The 18,106-nt window shown below is 43.2% G+C and overlaps 2 protein-coding genes across 6 annotated transcripts in view; one reads left to right on the top strand and one right to left on the bottom strand.

The window, feature by feature from the left end:
* The window catches only part of SLC9A2 (solute carrier family 9 member A2), a 28,672-nt gene extending 22,941 nt beyond the window's left edge, over positions 1–5,731 (top strand). For all 3 annotated transcript variants that reach the window (XM_083610623.1, XM_083610624.1, XM_083610625.1), the window contains 3 exons: positions 116–241; positions 572–662; positions 4,155–5,731. In XM_083610623.1, coding sequence (XP_083466749.1) covers positions 116–241; positions 572–662; positions 4,155–4,480 — 543 coding nt within the window. In that variant the 3' untranslated portion in view covers positions 4,481–5,731. The remainder of the gene's footprint in view (positions 1–115; positions 242–571; positions 663–4,154) is intronic.
* Positions 5,732–6,378: 647 nt separating this feature from the next.
* Positions 6,379–17,795, bottom strand: MFSD9 (major facilitator superfamily domain containing 9). 3 transcript variants are annotated; one of them, XM_083610752.1, is made up of 6 exons: positions 17,361–17,795; positions 15,984–16,071; positions 12,701–12,744; positions 11,354–11,483; positions 9,989–10,198; positions 6,379–9,358 (listed from the first exon to the last, which is right to left on the bottom strand). In XM_083610752.1, exons 1-6 carry the CDS (start codon positions 17,586–17,588, stop codon positions 8,568–8,570), a joined length of 1,491 nt encoding a protein of 496 aa, XP_083466878.1. In that variant the 5' UTR covers positions 17,589–17,795; the 3' UTR covers positions 6,379–8,567. The 3 variants fall into 3 exon arrangements, with proteins under 3 accessions (XP_083466878.1, XP_083466876.1, XP_083466877.1); XM_083610750.1 differs by having other exon boundaries at positions 15,988–16,071; positions 17,361–17,787; XM_083610751.1 differs by lacking the exon at positions 15,984–16,071 and having other exon boundaries at positions 17,361–17,787.
* Positions 17,796–18,106: the final 311 nt, after the last annotated feature.

The following is an 18,106-nucleotide window of genomic DNA, read 5'->3' as shown; positions in this document are numbered from 1 at the left end:
AGCGAGATGAGCGCCGCAACCCCAGAGTCGGTCACGACTGGACCTAATGGTCAGGGGTCCCTTTACCTTACCACTCATGGCATTAATATGGCCGTTGCTTTTATTCTCGTTTCAGACTCCATCATACAACAGATACAGTCTTGCTGAAGATGCAAGCGAAAAGCAGGCAAAAGAAATTTTGATTCGTCGCCGACACAGCCTGAGAGAGACCGTGAAGAGGGGCAGCAGCTTGTCAAGACAGGTACTTGTATAACACAGAACCGTTGAATTGTAGAGTTGGAAGGAACCACGGGGGTCATCTAGTCTAGCCCCCTGCAATGCAGGACTCTTTTGCCTAACGTGGAGCGCAAACCCACGTCCCTGAGTTTAAGAGTCTCATGCTCTACCAACTGATCCATCAGAGTTTGCATAAGGGAGTTGAAAAAATAATGGCCCCATCACCACTCACAGTGTAATATGCATTTTATACTCTTGCATTTGTCCCCAGGTACAAAATGTATCAGAAGCTGCTGTAATCATGCATATATTTCACTTTGCTTGTACAGAACACATTTCATGTTTCTTTCTCCAGGTGGCAGCCAAACCATCCCGTTATCTGTCACTGCCTAAAAACACTAAACTCCCCGAGAGAGTACGGAAAAGAAATCAATCTTCTTATAAAGGTAATACAGTTTCTGAGTAAAAAGAAGAGTGAATTTGGCTTTTGTTTCGTTTCGTTAATGAAGTGGTTACCTGGAAAACAAGCAAATGTGCCAGAGAGGATCATGGGTTATTTCCATACTTTCCAAGAGAACTGCTACTCCCTATGCAAATAGGTCCATTTCTTTCACTTGCCAAGAAGGTGCTCTTGGTGATTTTTTGTGAATTGGTGCATGCGATTGCATGTATGCTTTGTATACATTGGTACCTCAGGTTACATACGCTTCAGGTTACAGATGCTTCAGGTTACAGACTCTGCTAACCCAGAAATAGTGCTTCTGGTTGAGAACTTTGCTTCAGGATGAGAAGAGAAATCGGGCTCCAGCGTCGCGGCAGCAGCAGGAGGCCCCATTAGCTAAAGTGGTGCTTCGGGTTAAGAACAGTTTCAGCTTAAGAATGGACCTCCGGAACGAATTAAGTACTTAACCTGAGGTACCACTGTAGTATGTTTGTACAGTGGTACCTTGAGTTACATACGCTTCAGGTTACAGACTCCGCTAACCCAGAAATACTACCTCGGGTTAAGAACTTTGCTTCAGGATGAGAACAGAAATTGTGCTCCAGCGGTGCAGCGGCAGCAGGAGGCCCCATTAGCTAAAGTGGTTCTTCAGGTTAAGAACAGTTTCAGGTTAAGAACGGACCTCCGGAACGAATTAAGTACTTAACCCGAGGTACCACTGTATATACTCAAGGGATAGCATGGTAGCCATTGGGATGGCAGCTGCTTACCTGCTCAGATGAGTGACCAACAGTGGCAAGGATGAGCAGCTGCTGCTGCCTGCATTCTATTTAGAGAAAAAGGGAGAGGAAGGAAGGAGACTCTAGCAGGGAGGTACACCTAGCAGGAAGGGACGTTATCTGGCTGAAGCCCCAGCCCTGGAAAGGGGTATGATGGAGCCATATTTGCCTCTGCGGCACACCCCCATCCTTTAGGCCTTATATTATAGATCTTATCTCCACAAAAACCTACCAAACTTGTTTGGCCAGGGACAAAAGTGGAACATGGGATGAAGTGGCTCTATCACTGCACCTTTAATTTTCAGGGAGGGGGAAAGAAAACTTATTGTCTGCCTCTGACTTTATAGCCCTAGGCCTGGATCCAAAGCTACTTTAGACACACCCAAAGGTTTGAACGTACAGTACCATTCTTGGCTTTCCTCCTTTGCGCTGCAGATTCCCAGCCATGAACTGCTTTGGAACGGCTCCATTGTTTCCAAAGCAGTAAGGGAGGTGCCTGCTTGTAGAACCACAATCCCAAAGGCCCGGGGTGTGAGGAGCTAGTTGTGTGATTCTTTGGATCTCAGCCATCGATTCACCACAATGTTGAGTTCCCAATAGCACTGCATTCTGTGTTCACCTGTTCCTTTCATACCCTCTGCTTTAAACGGAACATCTCTTACTCAGCACACACACGTGAAGGAAAAATAATAAACAAATAAATTGTTATGTGAACATCAGGTTCAAGCAAATGGCAACAACTTTTGAATGGTTACTGTGGTGACTAGGACACTTAGCCAGATTTTCATCAGATTCTTGCAACTGTGTCTAATGTCTTAGACTCTTAAGACCATGAGTAGGCAAACTAAGTTCCGGGGACCAGGGCCGTCCCATTCGCCTTCTAAATCCAGCCCGCAGACGGTCTGGGAATGAGCGTGTTTTTACATGAGTAGAATGTGTGCTTTTATTTAAAATGCATCTCTGGGCTATTTGTGGGGCATAGGAATTCATTCATTTTTTTTTCTTTTCAAAATATAGTCTGGCCCCCCACAAGGTCTGAGGAACAGCGGACTGCCCCCCTGCTGAAAAAGTTTGCTGACCCCTGCTTAAGACCTTGCTTGTTAGTTACATGCCGTCGCAAAACACCTTTTTTCATCTCAAAGGCTGCCCTAAGATGTCATGTTCTCTCTCTGGAACAGGAAAATAACGACAGTGTTGTTGTTTATCTGCCTGTTTTGATTTCCCAAGCTTCATCATTATCATCATCATTTATTTATTTTTATGCCGTCCATCTGACTGGGTTGCCCCAGCCACTCTAGGTGACTTCCAGCAAACTAAAACATCAAACACAGTAAAACATCAAACTTTAAAAACTTCCCTATACAGTCATCACCACCCAATGTTTTCTGTGTTTTTTCTCAGACCTGAAGTTTGGCAATTCTTTTTCCTCACAATGCAGTTGCAGCACCAGCCTGTCCAGTGTGGGAAGGCAAATATAACATCTCAGGGCTTCTGTGCCTTTGATTTAATATCTCCTGTTTGCAGGTCTAACCTTGCAACTGCTTCTCCTGCAGAGAATTCCTTACAGATAGCTTTGAAAATTATTACTTAAAAGTAAATAAGCACTCAGTTCCAATGCACCATCAGTGTTTCCCAAACTTGGGTCTTCTGCTGTTGTTTTTGGACTACAGTTCCCATTATCCCTGACCACTGGTCCTGCGACCTCTCACTTGAGAGGAGAGGACATCAACAACTTTTCTGTCTGCATTTTCACTGTTTGAAATATGGCAACCCTAGTAGTATAGGCAGCTTCGGGTAGGTAGCCTGTGCAATTTTCGCTACAGAGCTGGGGAATAATGTGGTATGTGTCCCAAAGTTAAGTTGCTAGGGTGGTAAAACCTCTGTGAAATGTCCTTCGCCCATCATTTTCCTGTACTGAGGCTGACTGTGCCCTCATGTGGTAAGACTTGGTATTAGCAGTGGCAGCATGAACTTTCGTTTTCATTAGGAACCGCCCGCCCGCCCGCCCCCTGCTGCGGCAAACCTTAAATTCCAAATAAAAACTTGCTGGCAAAAAATGAGTGTAAGGATGTGTTTGGCTATGGCAGGAAGCTGGACCATAGGTAATGAAATGCACCACAGTTTTAGGAAACTAGTAATACATTACACCTGGGCACTTGCATGATTAAATACATGATGTGTGGGGAAGGACAGTGGGAACTCACTTTGTTGCTGCCCCCAATCTACATATGGGGAAGCAGACATGTGTAGGAGGGCACTTGCTTTATGCAAGTACAGTGGTACCTCAGTTACAGATGCTTCAGGTTACAGACACTTCATGTTACAGTCTTCGCTAACCCAGAAATAATACCTTGGGTTAAGAACTTTGCTTCAGGATGAGAAAAGAAATTGTGTGGCGGTGGTGTGGTGGCAGTGGGAGGCCCCATTAGCTAAAGTGGTGCTTCAGGTTAAGAACAGTTTCAGGTTAAGAACGGACCTCCAGAATGAATTAAGTTCTTAACCTGAGGTACCACTGTATGATTTTCCCCTACACCATGGCGTGGAACCATGATTGCACTGGAAAGCATAACTCTGCTCTCTCGATTCATATAATTGTTAACGGTGTTAGATTAACCCCCCAAATAGGGCCATCGTTACATCATGGTACTTTGCGTAGTGAAGCACTGGGCATGCTGAAATTTTGTTTTGCATATATTGATATATACTTTAATTTACAGTACCGGATGACAGCGATTCTGAATCTGATCAAAGCACAGTGCTGAATTTGAAATCCCAAGCAGGAAAAATTCTGAGAGACCAGAGGCTTCGACAGCAGCAGTGTAGGATGGAATGGAAAAATGAAACAGAGAGGAACAACAGAGAGACAGCAAACCAGGGAAACAGAGGCTTCAGACAACCACTTTTGCCAAGGCCAGCATTTGGCGCACTGAACGAAGAAGAGTCAGCGGAAGATGAGGGACCCGCCAAACCACTCCCACCGCCTCGTTTAATCCGACAGGCTTCAAAAAGGCCTAGTGATAAATCCGAGAATAAACCATATTGAAAGCTGCTAAATGGAGCAATTAACAATGAACAGCAGAGGGAGGCACTTTAAACTGGACAGATGGAGCCATTTAAGGTCATGGGTACTGGTTGGGGATGGGAGGGAAAGAAATCATGTTCTTTCACTATGTGGAAAAAAACATCTTCACCTTCTGTGGAACCAAATAATGCAACTATTTTGTTTTATATTTTGTTTTTAAACTTCTGCGATGAAGATAAGTTTTATCAGTTAGATACAGTACTTTTGAATGTAAATTGTGTTTTGTGTGTTTGCCAGTGGCAGGTTTGCAGTATAAGTTGCACTAACAAATTGCACAATGCACTTCTCTTTAAAAGAATTCATTCTCAGAAAGCAATTCTAAGAGTGCCTGATGCACTGAAACACAATTAGGTGTTGCAAACTGTGAAACTGAACAAATGCAAGAGATTAAGGCCGCAGTACAGCCTTTATCATTTTGCCCATGCAATATGGAAGTTGCTTCTGAAACCCAAATTCTAACACTATGTAAAGATGTAAATGGAAAAGCTTTTGTTTCTATTGCCATGCTTTTTACTGTAATAGAAAAGTGGTATGGGAATATACTGCTCTTATGCATTGTCAGAAATGCCCCTCTACTTGATAATTCCAACAACTCTTTGGATTTAGTTGTTGAAACTTATCACTTGAAATATATTAATTTATAAATATATATGCACTTTTCTGGAGCATTTTGTCATTTTTGTCTTAAACCTACAAAGTTTGAACAAATAAGTAAATGAGCTCATGATTGGATAGTCACCTCAATACGTTGTTTTCAGTCCAAAATTGTTTCGTTTATTGACTTCAAAATTGAATTTGATCCTCTCAGTAGGTTTTATGGATCTGGATTTTATTTCACGGAAAATACAGTTATATTTGCTTAATAAATGAAAAGATATATATACAGAATGGCAAAGTGTGAAATGAAGCATAAACTGGATGGGGCTATGAAAAAATATGATTTTGACAAACATTTCCCAAGCAGTTCTAATAGCATAATACATCTTTATTTGGCGGTAAAATGGCTAGTTTTTCCTGGGTTTGTGCTGCAGTAAGTTTACGGATGCCTTGAAAGCAGAACTGCTGAAGTAATACCTAATCTCTAGTGCCATCTGTTGGAAGATACAAAACACAACTTTCTTTTCAGTTTGCTCTGTACCAACACAGAATACTTCATGTTTATACAAAAGTATCAATCATCAGCTAATGGTGATTAAAAGCTCTGTGAGAAGAGTTGATCGTTTGGAGACAGAGTCCTGTACATACTTACCTTGGATTAAGCCCCACTGAAGATTGCAGAGTAATGTGGGTAGTTTATGCCTCGCATAACAAACTAATATTTGAGGAACCAGGCAGTGACAAAGTGAGGAAGTCCAAACTCTATACATGTGATGTAACTATTGTTTATCATTTAGTACAGAAATGTTTAAGTGATTTAGAACGTGGCTAAACTACAACGCTTGCCACCACCACAGGACTCTCGACACAATCACCTCAAACAGCCTTAGGAGTGGTTGGTAATGGTGTGAAAACTGATAATCCATATAGCAAGTTGTTCTACAAGTGCCCCTTTAAAATGTGGGGTTTTTTGGGGGGGTATTGTTTTTATTTCGATTATATATTTTTGTGCTTTTATATTTTGATTTTGTTTTGTGAATCACTCTGAGACCTCCGGGTATAAGGCGGTATATAAATTCTAATAATAATAATAATAATAATAATAATAATTAGTGTAAACACTTTACAAGTGTAAATACTCAACACATGGAAGCTGTTTGGAACAGCCTCTGTGTGGGATGTGCAATTTATAGATCAGCAATTATTTTGGCTGGAATAATGAGCAAATAGACAACAATAACTGACGACAAGCAGAAAAGGTGGACATTATTTTCCCTTTTATTTCCAGTTACCAACATTGTTATGTAATTCCAAGAGCTCTTAACTTTCAAGAGAACAATGTGAAGCCATTTTAAACTGCCTTCATTAGAAGTACAATTCATCCCTGAGGGACTCTTTTTATAGATGTTCTTTGTCCTGAATGCTCCACAGATACGAGAAATGATTCCTAAATGTTTATTCTGCTACATCATGTAAGTAGTTAAGATTGTTTTCTGAGCTCGCAGTTTCAAAAGAAACTTTGCAGACCAGTTTTGAACTGTGAGCAGGTAAATGTTCATACGCACATTTCCCTAGGAATTGAGCCTCTTCCTGGACGGCACTAAAGCAAGCAAAGGTTCCTAAGAACAGAATGCATCTACACTTGGGCAGAGGTACTTAATCAGCTCCCAACTCACCACCTCTTTGCTCTGATCCCCATCTCACCACAGCTACTCTCACATGCTTTGAAATTCTAGCCTTAAATTTTATGACAAATGCAACTGGACTTTCATTTGGAGGGTGTGGAGAGTAAAAGCGGAAGAGGTGCAACCTGGAGTGCAGAAGCAGCAGGCAGAAAAAATGTTCAACATCATCCCTTGCCAACTAGCTTTTCGGGATGGTGAGGCCATCAAGGTTTATTTCCTTGCTTTTGTGTGCAATATGTAGTTAGGCCCTAAATAAATACGCTTAGAATTGCAGCCTTAGTACAGATGACAATTCTATCTTGCCTGTTTTGTAACTGCATCACATTTTTTTCTTATCTGTTTTATTAAATGAGTGCAGCCTACCAAGCGTTCTTGTTTTTGCTGCCTCCCTCAGATTGCAGTCTACAATATGCATTAATTTTAGTGGGACCAAGTTGTCCAAGCCTGTGCCAGTGCCATTTTAACTAAAAAGCAGGCCATATTTCATAATATTTCAGCTGGAGTTGATTGGACAATTGTTTCTATTTCAAGCAGCTGATCAAAGACGGATGAATACAAAACAGGGACATCCTTATCTATATATTTTTGAAGCAAGCTCCATCTACTTGTTTTCAAAAAGGCATACCGTTAGTTTAAGGTTTGTGGCTCTTGAGGTTTGAGTTACATGTAATACAGATTCCAGCTTCAATGCTCTCATGTTACATCACATTATTACACTTGGTACGAAACCAATGCTCCTGACAAACCTGACCAGGTAATTCCTCCAAGCCCCCAAACTCAACAACAAAATTGCCACCAAGCAAGTTAAAACTCTCTTTTAAATATGTGGCCGCCGTCACAAGCCTCCTTTAAGGATGTCTGCTGCAGAGAGCAGCCTTTCCCCATTCCTGTACTATTTCAAGTATAAAGGAAACATGCATTCCTTGAAACACAACACTTCAGGAAACCATAATAAAGAGGAAACGATTTGCTTAGGATGTCCTGTAGCAAAGGAGGAGGTAGGAAACTCCTTGAAAACCCCTAATATGGACTCTTCCTGCTTTTGAGTCTTTGCTGCGGCTTTGTAAACCCCACAGCTGATGACCCTGAGTGGTAGTATTCTTCCCAAGTCGAAAGCACACTCGTCATTAAGGTCCCCTTCCCCAGTAAGTGTTCAGTGTTAGAATTGTTCCAAACCAAGATGGCACAACCAGTAGAACACCACCTTTAATAAATTGCCTGTTAACTACAAATTCATTCCCTCTGCAAGCATATACAAGGACCACAGCCCTGCAGAAAGTCCAAACCTTGCCCTGCATCTTCTGGCAAGAATGTGTGAGGCTTGAAGGAAGTCTGCCCCACATTTTGAGATCTAACTGGACCACAGCAGAAACGGATAACATCTCTTCCATTCTCCTTTTTTCTTTTGGAATGACACCAGATACCTGGAGTCAGGCTCTAGTCCTATTGTCATACTTGTTTTTTAAAAAATCATACACCAGGATTTTAATCACAATTTAAAATTATTTGAATAGATGTAATGTTCAGCAACTTTCACTTTGCACTACAACCAGCAAGATTTCTTCTTAGCTGTGTGAATTAACGCCCCTTCACCAGCCTCAAATTTACCTGTTAAGTTTACTGGTCAGGATGAAAGATAAGGGAACTGTTCTTTCCTTGACGCTATAGTGTTTCGTTATAAAGCGTCCCAACAACAGTCCTCCTGAACCCTTAACATTTTCATTTCTCTCAGTTGTGTTGCTTTTTTAAGTAGCAGCACTAACAGCTTATCTCATTTTAACTCTGGCGCCCCTGATGACTGTGTATCGTGATTTGTTGAGGACCATGATGAGAACAGCTATAAATCCCAACAGGCCCCCGAGAATGGGGGGCCCACAAGGGCTGAACTCCTGGGCGATTCCTGACAGAAGAGGGGAAAGTATGCGGCCGACGGCCGAGACCGACTGACCGACACCTATGAGCATACCACTGGCGTGGTCCCCCCCCAAAGTCAGCTCAAGATCAGTAATGCAAGTACGTCCGATGGTGGTCGAAAATGCTAAAAAGGTGGAGGACAGGACCACCGCCCAGACGTTCTTCGAGAGAGAATATATCATCGTGAGCACGCAGGTGAAGATGGTGGACCGCAGTAAGATGGCGTAGGTGTTGTGCTTATATAGTCTTGTAATTGGTCCGAGCAGAAAGCCAGCAGCCACTCCAAGTGCGCTGCTGTAGCTTATGAGGTAACCGGTGAGTTTAGGTTTGATCCCAAACCTCTCTTCAAGTGCCAAGACAAAATTGCTATGGTAAAGCATGACTGCGATCGACATCAGTAGCCGTACCAGGAAGACGTCCCGCAGATCAGAACGGGTAATGCTGCGAATCCTCTTCAACACAGAGACAATCTGAGCCCAAGAGGTCTGGGGGTGTGTACTGTTCCTTGTGGCTTCGCGAGATAGAGGGTCCTTCTGCAAGCTGAGCTTTGCCACTGGTAAGGGACTGCCTTTTGCTGGGTTAATAATGCTCCAGTCATTACCATGCTTCTTCTTTTCAAGCCATAGCAGAATCCAGAAAACACCTGCAAAGGAAATTGAGACACCTTTACAAATCGAGGCTGTGCTGCCGGTTTTCTAGAAATAACCTAGTGCCCATCGAAATGTATTACACAGGCCCGACGTAAGATGGAGCCAAACTTTGGGGGCAAAGCAGAGAAACTGTTGTGGGCAACATATGCATGCCACAACCAAGCGCACACTGCTACCTATTATATTGGAAATAAATACAAAAATTGTCCAGTAGCACCTTAGAGACCAACTAAGTTTGTTCTGGGTATAAGCTTTTGTGTGCATGCACACTTCTTCAGATTTTTACCCAGAACAAACTTAGTTGGTCTCTAAGGTGCTACTGGACAATTTTTTTATTTATTTCAACTGCGTCAGACCAACACGGCTACCTACCTGAATCTATTATATTGGCTACAACAGAATGCTGCCTATGGAGATCTGACAATTACTTGTAGGGCAAATGGATATCATCTGGCCAAAATGGCCCAGGGGACAAATGGAGAGGGTCTGTGAGCTGTAGGTTCCCCATCCGTAATTGATGCAACTATTGCAGTTGGTCAATAAATATACAAAAGACTGATAACAACAACAACATTTATGTTGTAAAAGGAGGGGCATCAAGAGACAAATATCAAGCAACATACCAGCATTCAAGATGAAAATGGAGGCACACATGAAAGCTGTGATATAAAAGCCCCCCTCGAGCTCCGTAAGGTAGCCTCCAACAACAGGCCCCAGAATGAAACCAATACTGGCAGCGGCGTTGAAATGTCCTATTACTCGGAGGCGGTCCTTCTCAGAAACCAAGTCAGAGATGAGAACTTTGGAAACTGAGTGTGTGTGTTTGAAAATACCTAGAAACGAACGAGAAATGTGTTTAGAGAAGAAATTTACTTAGAGAAGTGCAGATCCCAAACTGTCAAACCCATGTCATAAAGGCAGCAAAGAAAAGTTGAAAATGCAATAAAATTTCCTTTTCAATTTCTAGCTTGGGATAGTCACACTTCTCTGAAGTCTCTCAGCCCCACTCACCTCACAGAGTGTTTGTTGTCGGGGAGGAAGGGAAAAGGAGATTGTTAGCCGCTTTGAGACTCCTTCGGGTAGTGATAAAGTGGAATATCAAATCCAAACTCTTCTTCTTCCTCCCCAGAAGTGACTAATTGTGTGATCATTTTAAAGTTGGGCATTAGTGTTATGAGAAGAAAATCACTGATACTTAAGATTATTTTTAAGACAAAATTAAATCAAATAGCTTATATTGTGAAACTATAATATCAGCCTTAAAAATATTGCAATTCATGGTTTCTATCACATTTTTATTCTGCCTTTCCCTCAAATCCTCACAAAGGCCCTGTGAGCAAGGTTCAGCTGAGCTTGCGTGCAACAGGTCCAAAAGTAACTAACCAGCCTCCTGACCGAGTGAAGATTTGAACCCGGATCTCCCTGGTGCCCTTTACCCACTAGGATGTACTTTTTGCAACTGACTGCTGTTTCTGTTCTTGTTTAGAGATTTCCTATACCTTTAGCAAACAGCCGGCGGGAGATACTTTGCAATGTTGCTAGCTTTACTGCAGGGCTGGAGGACAAGATGCTCCCACTTTGCTAACCAATGATGCCATAATGAAATTAAAAGGTTGCATTTTGGGAACTTTTGACTGTGGCAACAACAACAAATGTAAGCTACCCTAGGAAGGTTTTTTTGAAGGATAAAGCTATCCTAAAAGTAAGAACAGCCCAACACTGAATAATTCTATCACTCATAGCAAGAATGGGCATACCATGGCCCTCGTTTCAAATCTTGTCCCCTTAATTAAAATGGGAGAAATATAGCTTTCTCACTGGGGAAAAATGGTATTAAAAGTGCTTAACTGGCTCTATTACATATAATGCATTTAACTCTTCAGAATTTGTGCTTCTCAGAAGAAAGAGGAATGAACTATGCTATGATTATCCACTACTGATTGAAAGATGAACTGAGCTCGGGTATGAATAGCCAAGCAGCTACTTACCCACAAAAATCCGGGCAACAGCAAATAAAACCACATTGCTGGAGACGCTAAGCATAAAATAACCCAATGCGCTGAAGATAATGCAGACAAGTAGGCAATAAGGTCTTCCCACCACATCACTCCAGGATCCCTGGATAATACAGAAGGAGCCTGTTCAAATCAACACAGCTGCCTACTTCCTATTTCCATGGAATTATAAATAACATTAATTGAAGGGGTGGGGTTGTTGCTCAACCCTTTTCATTAATGCGTTCTGATAATAATTTCACTCTCTTAACATAGTGTGACAATAACAGTTAAGCTAAATAAAGAAGTTGATATTTTAGATAGATAGTGGCACTGACTGGTACTGAACACGGGTATGATTACAAACGTAAAAATGTGTTTTGTGATATCTGGTTTGAACAAGCAATTTTTGCTTGGGTTGGTGTTGGAGCTATAGAAAAGGAGGGGGAGACATAAACATTTGGTTATAGGCTGGGATTAAGGGGGGGAGGAAGAACCTAAATGCCACCATTTAGGGACCCCATCCTGTAAAAGCTAAAGAACCGCATGGCATTTCCCTGATGTATTAGATAATTTTCTAGAACTGCAGTAACAACAATAAATAAGTAAAGTCCAGCTACAGAAAGGGCAGCTTCTTATTTTGAAGTACATGCGTAAATTTCAAAATTAATCTGAAGTAATGGTTTAATTACTCTGTTGTCTCCAAAAATAAAGGCAGCCCAAGAGGCTACCTATAATGCACAACAAATTGCTTTTGAAATTGAGGAGTTTCAAATACAGTTTGCCATATGGTGGTCATTTGTTGAACAACAATGGAAGCTCCCCTACATTTGTTTAGCAGACAGGGGTCCACTGTCCCTCAGACCTTGTCAGGGTCCGGAATATATTTTGGAAAAAGAAAATGAACGAATTCCTATGCCCCACAAATAACCCAGAGATGCATTTAGAATAAAAGAACACATTCTACTCATGTAAAAACACACTGATTCTCAGACCGTCCACGGGCCGGATTTAGAAGGCGATTCAGGTGGATCCGGCCCTCAAGCCTTAGTTTGCCTACCCATGGAGCTCTTAGATGCCAGCTCTGTCACTATGCATCCCACTCAAAAAATACACTTTTAATTTGATCAGTTTTTATCACATCACTTCCACAGCATATGTATGTATTGTCGCACTAACCTTATGGGACAGGCTCAGCTGAGAGATACTGACTTACTCACAGCGACCCAATAAGCTAAAGAGTTCAACAAGAAATTGAAGCTGGAATGCCTGTATTTAAATACAACATTCTGTCTACTGCACCACACTATTCCAGACATTAAAAATGGTGACCAAACTTACCACTAAGGTACTGGAAATGAGCTGCAGAACGCCATATAAAGATCCTAAAAGTGAAGGAAGCATTTTTAAAAATCAGAGTAGAATTATAACTTCATAGACTTTCTTTTTTAAAAAACCTTTATGTGTGCAAGTCTAACTTTTATTTACGCAATTTACCAGCTTTTATACACACATCTTATGTTATCCACCACTTAGCTCTTTTCCTAAGACTTCCCAATCCATCTCTCTGTGACATTCTAGGGAAATCTGGATCTGAGGGATATCCTGATATTTCACCCATTATCATCTCAAGTCTTCCTTTTTTGATGTTATCTGCTGCTCATATGTTAACTCCTACTTGTAGGTTAAATTGCATATTGTACCCTCTAAAATAATCTCCAGAACACCTCCACTCTTCTCTTTAACTCATCCTTATTCCTTAGTTTCCTGGTCATGGTTACTAGTTCTATGTATTCTATCAATTTGTTCTGCCAAATTTCTTTTGTGGGTATCTCTTCTCCTGCTCCCCATTTGTTTGCATATACGGTACTATTTTAGCTGGCGCGGTTGCGTACAAAAAGATATCGAGTGCCTTTTGCAGATTTTCAATGAAGGGGGAAAATATATCCTGACTTGTTCCAGCTGCAAACTTTGGCTCACTGACTCTTCCGGCTAGGTAATTTAAAAATAAAATAAAAAAATAGGAAAAACCCCACCATTTAGTGAGTCTGTGTCAAAGACAGATGAAAGAAGAGGTATGAATAACTCACTGAAAGAAGCCAAGGTATGCCTTATATTTTCTGCAATACTTGGGATATGATGCCAGACAAATCTGTGTGGGGTTGCCTTCCCACAAATTTGTGTGGGAAGCTTGAATCCACTGCTTGAGCCCAATGGAACTCTGCAGCCGTGGAACATTGAACCAATCAGGAACAGTCTATGAACCAATGCCATTTTAACACACCTTTCCCAACATGGTGCCCATCAGATTTAGAGACAGCAACTCCCATTAACCCCGTCTAAAATGGTCAAGGGCCAGGGTTGGTGGGAGTTGCAGTTCAACAACACCTGGAGGGCCACAACTTATCTGTCCTTGATTCAGACATGGGCGGCAGATGGCAGCTGATCTTAAGAGGCCATGACAGGATGCAGTTTGTACTGGGCAAGTACAGTGCATAGTTACATATACTAAAGGCCAGAATTGTGCACAGCAAAACTTCAGAACTTTCAGAACTTTGAGAAATAGCATGTTTCTAAATTTTACTAAAAGAAACGCTTCCAGATATATCATTTTTGTTTGAATTTGGAAAAAGGCCATTGAAGCGTATCACCTGTCTACTAGCAACAAGGAACTGCATGAAGGCAAGCGCATGGAATTCCACAAATATGAGAGCAAATTGGTGGAGGAGGGATGGAGCAAACATAGCACAAAACGAAGCAATCACAAGAAAAAGGAAGTCCCCCTTCTCTGTATGCAGCATACAAATCAGCAGGCTGCTGCAGGCTGGTAACTTTTGTAGGTTTATTTATGAGACAAGTTTAATTCGGATCAGAGTTCTCTTTGGTGGCAATGCAATGGAACGGTATAGTAGACTGGAGGTTTTACAGTAAAGTAAAAACTCATTGGCATGTATTTGAACACAATAAAGGCAAACCACTGACATTCTTACTGCGTAATTAAGTGATTGTAATGTGTTGAGTCCTTAGTTATAAACTCAGGGTTTGATTTTGGGGTCTCCTGATGCTGACATGCATAAAGTAGTTTGGAATAATTCACTTTGACTTGCACATGGGAATATAAATAGTGTGAAAACAGTGGTGAGAAAGAAAAAAAGAAATTGTCTTCAATAAGTTAGAGCACAGGTACATCAGTGCAAATTACTGGAATAGGTTCAGGAGAAAAGGAAGCATTTCTTCACATAAAACATACGAATTCCACTATCATAAGCTGTGGTGATGGCCATCAACTAAGCATACTCAAGCTGCAGTTCTAAGGAAGGGGAGGCAAGCCCCAGAGATTGATTGCCTTAGACAAAGCTCTCATCAGGGCTCTTATCAGCAGAGTGGAAACAAAGGCAGAGGAGCACTTTTGCACTTTTCTGCGCTTTTTCTGGTTGTTGATTTTTTAAACCAACCAACCAACCATTTCCTTCCCACTGGAAACTGTAGGAAATTCACAAAGTTTTCTAAATATCTCCCCAGTTTGGGAACATCCTGGGTTGCTAATATGGTTTGGATCCAGGCCAATTCCTGGTCTTGCCCAACATGCCCCCCAAACTGTTTCCAATTCGCCCCCCACCTGCCTTTGGCTCTACCAATGCCAGAGCTCTGGTGGTAGTTAGATGTTTCCACCAAAGGGAGAATCCAACACTGGCTCTGAAGGTAGAGATGGAGCTCTGAGATATTATATGACTCCTGGCATGTTCTCTGTAGGATTCTTCCTTACAGATTTAATATCTAAACAACAGTTGTAGTGGATTTCCCCCCTATGGTATAATTAAGCCCAGCTTCTTCCCGCCTTACTAGTAACGTAATGCAAAATGTAAATAACAACTGGTTTAGTCATTAGACTTTCTGTTTCTTTTATGATAATCACAAAGGGTGATATCCAACTATGTAATGCTCAGAGAAGACTCACTGAAATAAAGGGACTTGCCCACGTGACTTTAGTGTGTGGGCAGCTGGTACGGGAGGGAAGGTATTCCTTCAAATACTATTTAGGGCTTTAAAAAGAAGCACCAGCACTTTAAACTGGGCCCAGAAGTCAATAGGCAGCCAGAGAAGTTCTATGGTTGGCAAGATATGATGCAAATAAACAACCAAAACTTTGCTCAGCACAACCTGCTCTAACTGAAGTTTCAGAACCATTTTCATAGAGAACACAGTGTATAATGCTTTGCAGTACTTCAGGTGGGATGTAACAAGCGTACGGGTAACTATGGCCAGACTATCTCCATCCAGAAGTCTCAGCTGGGCACACCAACCCAAACTGGTGAAAGGTGCTCTGTGCTAAAGGCTTTCAAGTAAGTCAGTTGTTCAAGAGGCAGCCTTGTGATGTCACAGACAGACTTTCAAGAAAAGGCCCTCACTGCTGGCTGCTTAGCAGGGTATAGGGAAGTCTTTCATTTTCTATCCCCAGATCCATTAACAACTGTTGCTAACTTAAATGACAACTTGCCCATTTTTATACCAGAGGCTTCTGAGTGAGACCCTGCTGCTTCGGACTGGCTGGTTTCCACAGCCTTTCGCTGAAAAGGAAGGCACACTTCCTCCAATTGCTTACAAGGTTAGATGACGTGCTCACCTACCACTCCTGCAACTGTTGGGCTTGCTCCTATAGACTTGATGTGAAGGCTTAATAAGGGGACAATCATGCTGACACCAAAGAAATCCTGGAAACAGACAACACAGATTTTCAGCGACTTAAGCATATATATACCCAGGCCAGTTATGCACTGTGATGTAGTTATGTACTGACACTGTAATTTCACAGCAACTTTTGCACAACAAAGAAACCTAGTACATTGTGTAATCACTTGCTTTTGCTTCACGTTCTATTGTTGCGTCCCAAGGAAAAGACCTGTCCCCGGGTTTTATTCAATATAAAACAAATATGACCACACTTGCTTATAAAACTCCCATTTAAGGAACACCTCTGGACTATGGGGGTGGGGAGGGTGTGCGAATTATGTGGCATGGTTGCTGAAGTAGTGTGTACACCTAATGGTGTACGCCATTAGGATTTTAGGCCTGAAGGAACTCTTCAAGACAGCATTGTGCATCACTTCACTTACAGATGTGATAAACTAGCCCTACTGCATCTGAGAGAAGGGCTGTCCTGATCATTCTGCAGTGGCATGGTCCAGGACATGTGCCCCCAAATCATCCCTGGTGGTACCACTGTACCATTTGATTAATTTTCAATTACAATCCAATAATAGCCTCATTATAACACCAAATTATAATAGTTACTTATACCAATCATTCAAATGCTGAATTATATAACTTAGGCGCCCCCTACCCCGCATGCTAGATTTGATGCTTTGATGACTTTTCTTTATTTCTGCGTTCCAAACGGCTGTGTACATTTGGTGCTTATGGCCATAGCTGTCAACCTTCCTTTTTTTTGCAGGAAATTCCCTTATTCCAGCGCCGTTTCCCGCTGATATCCCGGATTGTTAGATATCCTGTAGACTGTCCCCGGGACAGGCAAGGCTGCTGATCCCTTATTTTCAAATCTGAAAGTTGACAGCTATGCTTATGGCATGTGCGCATGCACACGAAAGCTCCTACCAATAAACTTAGTTGGTCTCTAAGGTGCTACTGGAAGGAATTTTATTTTTTATTTTGTTCCTAAAACATTGCCATCCCTAGCCAGCAGGGCCAGTGGTCAGGGACGATGGGGAAAACTGTAGTCCAAAAGCAGGTGGGCGGCCCAAGTTTGGGGGAAGAAAAGACTGTTTTTTTAGTGGCAGGCTTTATAGCTGGCGAGGAGCCAGCGGTGCAGTGCGCGCGCGCGCCTCTGAACATGTGCAGAGTGCATTCTCCTCGGTTGGCACGAGTTCAAGGGGGGGAGTTTCTGAGAGAGGTCTGTCCTCTCTCTCCCCGACCCCCTCAGGGGGCTTCGCCTGCCGGCCCCGGGGTCTCCCCCGGCCTCCTTGCCCGCCGAGGCCCAGCTCACCAGGAAGCCCACGGCGTAGAGGCAGAGGACGAAGCGGCTGGGCCAGGCGACCCCTCCGCCGCCGCGCAAGGACGACGTCGACGGCACCGAGGGCATCCGCAGCGGCGTCGCCGCCACTACCACCTCCTCTTCGGCCGACTCCGCCTCCGTCTCGGCCCCCCGCGCGCCGAAGGGGCCGCCCAGCAGCGCCGGCGACACCCGGTCCCTGCCGCGCCTCCCATTCGCCATGCGAGGGCGGAGGAGCCGCGGGGACCAGGAAACGGGGAGACACAACCGGCGCAGCGGCCGGGAGAACAGCGGGGAGGCTCCGCCGGGGAGCGGCAGCCGCTCCGCCCCGCCCCCGGAAGGCGGGGTCTAAGAGAGGTTCCGCGCCTGCGCAGCGCCGGCTCGGCGTTCTGAGGGGAATCGTCATTCGCTTGTGAGGAGAGGGAAGGAGAGGATGGGCGGGGCATATAGCCTCGACAGGGCTTTTTGCCGAACTTGGGTCGCATAACCTCCCATCATCCCCGACTACAGGTCCTGCTAGCTAAAGGGACGATGGGAGTTGTAGTCCGGTGTTGCCTCAAACTTGGAGCTTCCGCCACCGTTGGGCTACAACTCCCATCGTCCCTGACTTGGTCGCTAGGGATGATGGGAGTTGTAGTCTCTGGAGACACCCCACACTGGGCTAAATAAGCTTCATTTCAGCAAGAGGTTGGACGCGGTGACCCTTGTTGTCCTTTCCAGCGCTAAAGTTCTGTGACAGA

This window comes from Podarcis filfolensis, assembly GCF_964270895.1.
Source record: "Podarcis filfolensis genome assembly, chromosome: 4".
NCBI classification, from domain to species: domain Eukaryota; kingdom Metazoa; phylum Chordata; class Lepidosauria; order Squamata; family Lacertidae; genus Podarcis; species Podarcis filfolensis.
This window is presented reverse-complemented; position numbering and strand designations above follow the sequence as displayed.